The 10,642-nt window shown below is 38.6% G+C and overlaps 1 protein-coding gene across 2 annotated transcripts in view; it reads left to right on the forward strand.

Annotated features, from left to right (window-relative positions):
- Positions 1-10,642, forward strand: part of LOC107584868 (protein SSUH2 homolog) — a 38,223-nt gene that overhangs the window by 7,600 nt on the left and 19,981 nt on the right. For both annotated transcript variants that reach the window (XM_016271626.1, XM_016271627.1), the window contains 10 exons: positions 2,760-2,864; positions 3,769-3,844; positions 4,315-4,444; positions 6,193-6,253; positions 6,437-6,558; positions 8,382-8,444; positions 8,703-8,785; positions 9,070-9,162; positions 9,468-9,573; positions 9,649-9,756. In XM_016271626.1, the coding sequence (XP_016127112.1) occupies positions 2,760-2,864; positions 3,769-3,844; positions 4,315-4,444; positions 6,193-6,253; positions 6,437-6,558; positions 8,382-8,444; positions 8,703-8,785; positions 9,070-9,162; positions 9,468-9,573; positions 9,649-9,756 (947 nt within the window). The remainder of the gene's footprint in view (positions 1-2,759; positions 2,865-3,768; positions 3,845-4,314; positions 4,445-6,192; positions 6,254-6,436; positions 6,559-8,381; positions 8,445-8,702; positions 8,786-9,069; positions 9,163-9,467; positions 9,574-9,648; positions 9,757-10,642) is intronic.

The raw sequence follows: 10,642 nt of genomic DNA on the forward strand, positions 1-10,642 counted from the left end.
TGCCATAATTCCAGCCAATCAGAGACCGAGGCTGCTAAATTCTGATTGGCTGCCTTGACAACCATTCACAACATTTCTTGCATTACCAGGACAGCAGAAGAGGAAAAATACAGTGCATGCATATTTATTATGCAAGTTGATATTCTGAATATATTTTTTTCCAAGCACATTTGACCAATTCCAAACGACATCAATCTTAATAACTACTATTAATCTTGTATTTAATCATTTATAATTGATATATAATTATTCATGCAGGCAGGAAGTGAAAAAATGTCTTATATTCAGGTGTGCATAATTATTAAGCAGATTTTCTTTTACAGATAAAATGAGCCAAAAAAGAGATTTAACTCAGACTGAAAGTCAAAAATTATTAAATTCCCATGAGAAATATTCAAAACTACTACAATACTAGAAATTGCAAAGTTAATGCATAACCATTGGACATATATATATATAGGCTTTATAGACAGATAAGTTGAGAGTGATTCTTGAAGGACCAGCACCACATCCTCTTGTACCATTGGTTGAAGAATTTATCTTCCAGAATCTGGCAGTAAGTTTTGGGAGTTCATTTTTAGCCCATCTCGAGATTTTATCTGTAGAAGATAACCTTCTTAATAATTATGCACACCTGAATATAAGGCGTTTTTCACTTCCAGCCTTCATGAACAATAATATGTAGATTATAAGTGATTAAATACAATATTAATAGTGGTTATTAAGATTGATGTTGTTTGGAATTGGTCAAATGTGCTTGGAAAAAAATATGATCAGAATATTAGCTTGCATAATAATTATGCATGTACTGTATGTTTTTCCTCTTCTGCTGTCCTGGTAATGCAAGAAATGTTGTGAGTGGTTGTCAAGGCAGCCAATCAGAATTTAGCAGCCTCGGTCTCTGATTGGCTGGAATTATGGCATATTGTAACGCTGGGTTGTGTTGAGCATTTAGAGAGCACTGAGGGCTGGCATCAAGGGAGCAAGCTAGTGAAACGTTGCATGCGCAAAAGAGAAGGTCTGCACACATCCAAAAATGTATTTTTAATGCAAACTTGATTTTCGTGCGCTCGAAATACTTTTTTCTTTGCGAAACGAACATTTTCTTCACAAAACTTAGACCGCGTGCGTGCAAAATGCACTTTTGTGCGCTCAAAATATGATCTTTCGCACGCAGAATTGTGGCAGAGATCTAAGCCTATAGGGTTATTAGCAGAGAACACAGAGCAGAACTTGAATTTCGGCGCGGGATTGTGGCTATTAATAACAATTCTACTCATTCCTGCAGGTTCCGCGCTTATAACACAATGACAGATGACAGAACGCGTGCTTCTGAGTCTTGAGAACTCACTGGCGCTCTCTCATTTTCTGTGCGCCCACAGATCGCGATAAGGAGAGTGACAACTTTTAATTTTTAGTGTATAATTTCAGTTGTTTGAATCATTTAATATTTCTGTATTTGAAATTTTATATTTAAAACATTAATCTCCACATGAATGTATGAATTTGATTGCACTCATGCCACCTTTGAGCCTCATTAAACGTGTGAAAATGTACCTACAAGCCACTTTTGTGTTCTTCTGTGCCACCTCTGTAGTACAAATTATTTTTTTTATGAATACTAATTTCATATGATTGGTAACTTATTTGTCTTACTCTACTTATTATATTGTTCTAAATATAAATTTTAAAAAGCTTATAAACATAAATTTTAGAATTTGACAGATGAAAATGATGCCATTACAAAGGTAAAAACAACGTTTTTTACCCTGTAAGTCACTTTAAGGAGTCAAATGTCTCCTCATATTAGGAAGGATCATTTTTGATCAGAATTTGTGATTATTGATCAGAAGGTGCTCCTAATATTTTTTTTAATTAGGAGAACAAGAGCTCCTAAAAATAAAAGTAAGCAGAGCCATGTGTAACAGTATATTAGATCCATGCATGAGGTCTTAAAGAGACAGTAGCCTAAATAAACCTCCTCCTGCCTTTCATTATACAGTGAAGACTAACCAGTGTTATTTTACAGTTGAATAGATTATAGTTGGACCTAACTGAAAAAAATAAAGTACTGTTAATTAAATTTGTATCTTGTTATTGTTTTTGCTTGTGCTATTGATTGTCATTAATTTATTTGTTCTTATTTTATTATTTACTATTTACTTGTCTTTTTTTAGTTAAAATAAATTCAATTCTGAGTGCACCTAATTCTTGGGTGGGGAGGGGAGGGGGCGTGGTCATGAGAAATAGCCCTGCCACCACAGCTGGAAAAAATCCTAAGAAACACTGCATACATTTAATAAAATTAGAAAAATGCCATTACAAAGATAAAAAGAAAATGCCCCTGTATATCACTTTGAGTCAAATGTCACCTCATATTAGGAAGGCTAATTTTTGATCAGAATATTTTATTATTGATCAGAAGGTGCTCCTAAATTTTTTTTAATTAGGAGGACAAGTGCTCCTAATTACAAGAAAAAACTGCTCTTAAACTGGGTGTGTGACAGGTATGGCTGTGGAATGGGGTATGGCTGAGGAAAAATTCAGTCAAAAGATATTTTTTTTTTCTTCCACCCCTGTATTTCAACACAGGCCGCTGGGATTGACCAATCATAAATCACAATCAGTATTTCAGAAGCTGTGCAATAAATAAATAAGTGTTTGAACGTATAGTGACATTTTTATTATATTTGAAACAGAATTTTATTAATGGTTCCAGTGGAAAACTTACCTAAACGGTTTGCTTGAATCTCTCTCAGCCATGGCGGTCGCACCCGCAACAAGCATGCACGGACCTTCTGCACCCCCTGCAAACATGTTTGATACCGTCCCTGGATATGAGGGAACAGTAGCTGGCGGAGACGGTAAGAAGCATGCAAGTTCAAACAAATATCAAACATCAAAGAAGCTAAACAACTTGCTTCAGCATGAGAAAATGTGCTCGGGCTCATATGGTGCATTCAAGTCATGTCGGATAGATCATATTTACAAGTTGAAAGCACATAAACGTCACCACAAAATAGTAATTACAAGTGGGAAACTTTTCTTTAAGCCCCAAGTTTCCGAATAGAGGGCATGTTAGTGCAAGTTGCATGTAGGCAAATGCATAAAGCGCAGCATAATTTGAAATCACGAATTTAATGTTTAAAGCATTTAATTTGCACGGACCGAAAATCATGCAGAGAACAAGCGATCATGCAGATCACATGCACACTTCACAAGATCTCACAACTAGATTCGAATAAGTTTGCAAGGTTTGTGAAATTAAATTTTCCTTAGCCATTCAAAGATTTGTTTAAATTATGTAAATGCGTATTTGCTGAATGTTGACGGCAAACGAGAAAGTATTATAATGTTTGCCTTTCTATTACTAATAATATTAAAGCAGTCGTTATAATACTGTCTGTATACATTTTAATTCCTTTGTTTAACCGTTCTATCTGATTATTAGACAGACTTCTATCCGTATTTAGACAGAACTGTTAACGATGACGGCGAACAAGAGGGAGAATGTGAGCACTGTGTGCTGTCAGCGTCGTCAAAATAAAAGTCTGTTTGGCCTCGAACGCATCGGCCAAACAGAAAAACTTATCGGCCGATGCCGATATTTGAAAAATCCCAAACCACTAATTTGAACGCACCTGACGTCGTAAATACACATTTTCCAGAAGGACTTGAATGCAACAATAGACCTTATAGTGTTTAGAGCACAGAAATACATGAATGAGCCTCCTAGTTTTGTTGCTAGTGTTGTCTCTGTTTTCACAGGTGGGTATCTTCCACCTCCAATGCCATCTGTACCGATGCCTGTGCCTGAACAGGCCCCGAGCCCACCAGACTGGCAGTAAGAGCTTTTTCTCTATACAAAAAACACTCAATGCACACATTTAATCTTAAACACTCACCTATGATATGCAATGTTCATACAAAGATGGGCATTCTTCATTTAAATAACAGTATTTTTTAAATAATTGGCTTTAACTTCAGTACAGTAAAAACTTAGCAAAGAAATGTTATCTTTATAATTTTGTCAGACAATATATATAGGTATGTACTGTAGCTACTTTTATATTCACCTTGCAGGGGATCATCATATTTTGAGAGTTTTGGCATCAAAAAGTTTGAAAGCTTTATCTAAAATGCATTCTGCTGATTCACCTTTTTAGCCCATTATTCTGCACTATGACCTGAATACGTTGTGTCAGTTTAGTAAAACACCTAAAAAGGGTCATGGAGGTACTAAAATGTCACAACACACCCTGTTAGACATGTGCAAAGGTCACTTACATATTGATATTTTCTCTTTGATATCAGTATACCCTCCATCTCAGAGGACAGGGCACGTCAAGCTTTCGCAACGTACGTCTCCAGCAAGTGCTGCTATAGTTCTGCCCCCGTCAGAGAGGGAGTCATAACCAATATGGAGTCCTTTAATACCTACAGGGTGAGACCTAAATTACAAATTAAAAAACATTCAATCTTCATTATGACGTTTTCTTCTTCGGTATGTGTTTTTTTTTTTTACATATAATGTTTAAGACATATAATTTTAAGGCGTGGAGGAGGATGAGCAGGTTCTTACGGAAATGTCTAGGACTACCCTGAAGCCTAAGCAGTATCGCTTTATACGGGCAAAACAACGAGCTGAAACTCCCCATCAGCAGCCTGAATGAAGAATTCATGGTGACCCGCACTAGGGAGTTGCTGCAATACTAGGAGTCCTGAGACCCAAAAGTCTCTCAGGCAGGGATTGAGGTCAGGACAGGGCTGAAATGGAAGGCATCTGTGGCCATGGATGTTGCTGAGTCACGTCTGAAGCAAAGGGCACTGGTGGGCACAGTGGTTCAAGGAAGAGCAGGCCTGAGCAGCAACACGGCGTCGTGCTATGGCAAGGCAAGGAGGAAGGATAGGAGGTTGCAGCTCCAGGATGAGGTCAGAGCATTGCTTGAGGAAGTGCGAGCCAGCAGGATTGATGGGATGCAGCAGCAGGGAGCCTGGACAAGGTGGAAACAATTAGTAGAACGCAAAGTTACTTGGGCCAAGCTCTGGAAATCTAAGCCCCACTGAATAAAAATCTGAATCCAGGCTGTCTATGACATTCTACCAAGCCTGTCCAATCTTTTCTGCTGGGAAAAGGTAGAGTCACCAGCTTACCCTCTGTGCCTGAAGAACGAGACCCTGGATTACATCCTCAGCAGCTGTCTAAGAGCCCTGAGTGAGGGGCGCAATCATTGGTGTCATGACAAAGTTCTGAAGGCCATAGCACAGGGTTCCTTAAATCCGGTCCTGGAGGACCACTGCCCTGCAGAGTTGAGCTCAAACCCTGATCAAACTCCGTCACCTGTGATTTTCTAGGGATCCTGAAGATCTTGATGAGTTTGCTCAGGTGTGTTTTATTAGAGTTGGAGCTAAACTCGAGCAAGATTTGAGGAACCATGTCATAGCAGATACCAACTCCAGCTGGATTACCCACTGTAAGCACCTACGCCCAACGAAGAAGACCATCACTATTGATAGGGCTGGAGAGAAGGTAACAACATCTGCCAGGACCTCCTTCTCTGGTGTGCTAACATCTGCACAGGACTGGGAGCTGAAAGTCAACCTGGGTAGGCAACTGAAGTTCCCAGAAACTGTTCCCATAACATCGCTGAGGCCAGACATGGTGCTGATCTCAGAAGCCTCCAAGCAGATCATCTCTTAGACTCACAGTCCTCTGGGAGGATTGTATCGAGGAGGCCAATGAGAGGAAGAGATCCAAGTACACAGAGCTGGTAGAAGAGTGCTGAAGAAACAACTGGCAAGCAAAGTGCGAGCCCACTGAGGTGGGATGTAGAGGGTTTGCAGCCCAGTCTTTTTGCAAGGTCTACAACATGCTGGGCATCAGAGGGGCCAGTATACAAAGGGGCATTAAGTCGGCCACGGATGCAGCAGAGGTTGCTTCAAGTTGGCTGTGGATCAGGAGAGGAGAGCCTTGGGTGTAGTGCCAGGTAGTGCTACCTGGACACAAGTTGGGGCTTGATCAAACCCGACTGGGTCGCCTGGGCGAGGATGTCTGATTATTGAAAGACCCGAAACACCAGATGACCCCAGGAAACATCACTGATGATGTGTCCAGAAGCATCACATGGTGATGCATGTTAAAACCTTATGTGATTTGTGGTTGATGGAACTAAATGCTGCTTCTGTTCTCAGTATCGTTTGGAGACGTTCATGGAGTCCAGATCTACTGAATGGAGTCAGGAGCCTTACACAGGTACCCAGAAGTCAAACAGGTCATGTTTACACTTCATGCTGTCTTTTGCTTCCATTTACAATGGATACAAATCTGATCTTGTATTCCTGCACTATATTCAAATCTTACATGATGCAAATGACAGGAAGGAAAATGTTCCTGCATTTAATGTGGCTCATAATCAATAAAAGCATACAATTTCAGGTCAGGCTGTGGATGCTGGTGTTCAACCTGCTCCAGGTCCGTGGCAGATTGCAGCTCAACCTCCGGCCTTCTTTCAAGAGCACAAGCAGACCATTAAAGTGCCCTATACTTCCTCAGTCAAGGTTTGACCATTAACCACATGATCCACAAAAATTAAGTGTAGCTCTCTTCATGACAACAGACACAGGTTGGTTCTTTAGAACGGGCGTTTTATTCTTAGGTAGTCTTCTTTACGTCTTTCGCGTCTTTGACGTCTTAACGCCACAACGCCGTAAGAACTGTACACAAGTGAAAACAGTACAACTGCATCAAATACAAAATGGCGCTTAGTGCTATTATGAACACTTTCGTTACATTTTACAAACAAATACCTCATTGGCCGCTTGTCATGAATAGAGGTCTTTGAATTTATGAAAATCTTCTTTACTGTCCTTTTGGCTTGCGACAGCACTGATTTTAAACTTAAACGTATTTAACTTAGCAGAGCCTTGTGATGCGTCCGCTCATCATCAGTCCATCAGGGCGACTAACAAGCACGTAATTTTCGTTAAAGTGACGCATTCTTGTGCCTTATGTTTTAAAGTACACCAAATGAATTTACATCACATTACAACTTCTATACATTTTTAAATTGAACCTCAAATGAATTAATACAAGAAATTATGGAGTTAATTACAAAGAATTAATTATGAAACAAATATACAGAACATCTGCATTACAGCACTTACATTAAGAAAGCAGGTCCCATTCGACACACTTTAGCCACTTTTCCACCGTCTGACCGAACGGTTCTAAGAATGGTAAGCAATTTCCACTTGAGCTTGGTTTGGCACAACACGATTATAAACCGTTCTCAGCCTGCAATTCTGAGCACAGTTGGCTGGTAGAATGTCTGTAGTGATGTCTCCACTCAGAATTGGTCACTTGATTGTTGTCTGCCCACTAGTTCTCTCTCTCTCTGTAGCTGACCAAGTGCACTATTTGACTGAAGTAAATAGAAATATCTGATCATCCTCTATAACATGGTCGCTATTTACGTCTCATATCATATGTAAACACTTGCATTACCAAAGCAATGACTGATGAATTTGTATTGGAGCTCTGTTATCAGGCCCACAGTGGAAAATGAAACCAAATCCATACCGGCTGGGCGGTTCGGCATGGAATGAAATGAAATAGATTAAGCATTAGAACGGTTTGGCCTGATGGTGGAAAAGTGGCTACTGTACAGCATTTCTGCATGAAAACTCAACACATTCTAAAGGGTTTGTCAGCATTTTATTTAATCTTCTAGATCACCAGAACATTCATTTAAATTCTGTTTGTAGAGCACAACAGTCGAGTTCCGGAATCAAAAGTCCTATTCATTTTCTCAATACGATAGTGAATTTAAAATGATAACTTAAAAACTTTTAAAGACAGACATGCCGTGTGCTATGTGGTTGTTAATCGATGGTTCATGCTTTTGTTGAAGCCATCAGCCCGCATTATTTTGTATGAAACATATTTTAACAAACTTACTTTTTAAACAATCATGTTAAAATCCAGAATTCATGGTGAAGAGCTACATTACCCATGATTCTGCAAAAAAATCGTGACAAGCAAATTGTACCAAAAAAAACGCCCTCTCAGATGAAGCACTATGAATGATATAATTAGTCTCTCTGCATTTTCAAAATACTTTGTAATGCTGTGATTTTTACCTCATAGCTGGTTTGGTTTGCTTTCGTGGCTTATAACTCTTTAACAATTACTTTTTAAAATCCCTATGGGACAAATGAATGGGACAAAGAAATATGTCTGGAACCAAGGTTGCTGAAAAAGTGTTTTAATCTCTAAAGTACAAAGGCTTTTTGGCTTCCTGCAGCAGGTAAACTTGCCAGTAATGGTTATGTTCAGTAAGACGGATCATATTTTAGAGCATTATATTCTGTTTGCACCCTAGAACTGTCACTTGTGTCTGGGAATGGGAAAAACCCCCTGTACCACCTGTGCTGGAGCTGGAAATGTAAGTACATTTTGACTAGCACAGACCGAACCAGCTGCATGCTGGGCATTTAATTATCAAAGTTTTTTTTAACAGAGGAAAATGTGGCACTTGTATTGAGTAAAAGTATCCCTTTGTGTGGTGACTGGACAGCAATTCAAGTTGAATTGTACTGGAATTGTGCGCACAAGCCACAGAATGTTTTTTCATTCAGTTCATCATATGACGTAAATACCCTAATATATGACCTGTTTCTCCTCTATTGTTTTCCATGTGCAGAAAGTCTGTAGGGTGTGTAATGGTTCTGGTTACCGTCAGTCTGATGACCGCTGCACGCACTGCAATGGGCGCGGACGTGAAAAGTAAGTCCTTTATAGCTGTATATAATGAGACATTTCTTTAAAACAGGGTTCTCTCCAAACAAAAAATTGCTTTTTTTAATGTCTTAAATTACTTACTTTACTTAATTTATATTTCTTTTACTTATGTTTTTTAATTTAATTTAATTTATTTTAATTTAATACATTTTTATTGTATTTTTATAACTTTTGTGGCTACTGTGGGTTGAATTCTGATGAAATCCTGCAGAGGGCTTCAGTGGTTTGGTTGGTATTTTCTGAGTTCTGACTTATCTGGTGTCTTTCAGCTGTAGTTCATGTAGCGGCAGCGGCTCTTGCCAGTGTGACACCTGCCATGGAAAGAGACAGCTGCTCATCTTCATCAACCTCAATGTTAAATGGTATGATCTATATGATATAACATTCATGTTTGCTAAGGCAGGCATGGATATTACTATATTAACTAGCTCCTCAGTCACTGTTTGTGCTATATACATTAATCCTGCATTATGAGGAGAGGTTTGTGGTTATGTTTCTAAACGATCCTACTCATAGAAGTCATTCTTTGCATTGAAGTCATTCTTTGCACAAGAGAGCACTCATTTACAGTTTCAAATCAAGTCATTATTATTCATTATTTCATGATAATCAGAAGTCTTTCAAACTGAACTGTCTCATTCTAAAAGCTATTTTTGGACTATTTCAGGAGCACTGAGAAGGATGAATTCGTAGCGCAAGATTCAAGTGGTCTGAGAGGGCAAAAACTGGAGGAGGTTTCAGGGAAGGAGCTCTTCAAAGACGCCCAGTATATGGTACGAACAGACCGTACATATAGTGAGAGGTTTGTTGAAATTTGTAAGTTCATCAGATGGTTATGTTTACTGTAGGTCTATCCAGTGAGGGGCTTTCCTGATGTTTCTGTTGCACAAGCTTCTGAGCGCTTTGTAAGAGACCATCAGGTGAAATATGCCCAAACATCTCGCATGTTACAACAGGTACCACTGTCTTCATATGTTTATGTGCTTCCAGACCTTTTTATATTGTCATTTTATCACTTGATTATTATCATTCATAATTTTCAATTATAATTTGTATGTTTGTATGTAACAAAATGCAAATAACAAACTGTGCTATATCATTACCAGTCTGTCTGTAACTAGAGACAATCATCATGCTGAATCCGTTTATCATTCGATCATTCGTTTTTTTATTTATTATTGAAAGTAGAAAAATGAGAATTCAGCTTAAATTTTCGTTTTTTCATTCAGGGGTAGAAAAATGAATAAACGGCTTGAATATTCGATTTCTACATGTGGGCGGGAATTAAACACCCCTTTCTGCTGATTGGTCAGCCGAAGATCAAACCGTGCCATCATCAGTTCTTCCACAGTATCACGCAGCAGAATAATAGTCCTCCACTGCTGCAGTTTTATGGATTCTTAGCACATTTATTGCAACTACATTTCATATTTTTTCATCAAACAAACGAATGAATAGCTCAACACAACTCATACCGGGGCAGAGTCTAGACAGGGCTTTCTTCTGTGTAGATGTAAATTCTATTCTTTGCATCAGCTGGGCATGGCAGGGTATGATATGACAGCTGTCATAGCCTACCCTGCTCACCCAGTAAGTCTGTTTAAGTAATTAATTAATTAATTCGTTTCAAAATAAATATTTTAAACACTAAGACAAAAAGGAAGGAATAATAAATTGGCTTGGGTATATATAGGGCTATAATGTTCATGCAAGAACTGTCATTTTCACTGACAACCGGAAAACAACAGATATTAAATAGCCTACTGTTAGAGTTTTATAATGTAGTCTAGTGTTTTATTCAAATTGATTATAATTGATATCTCAAAAGGATATGCACTTGTG

Source organism: Sinocyclocheilus grahami, unplaced genomic scaffold (genome assembly GCF_001515645.1).
Source record: "Sinocyclocheilus grahami isolate Dianchi unplaced genomic scaffold, SAMN03320097.WGS_v1.1 scaffold64.1, whole genome shotgun sequence".
NCBI lineage: Eukaryota > Metazoa > Chordata > Actinopteri > Cypriniformes > Cyprinidae > Sinocyclocheilus > Sinocyclocheilus grahami.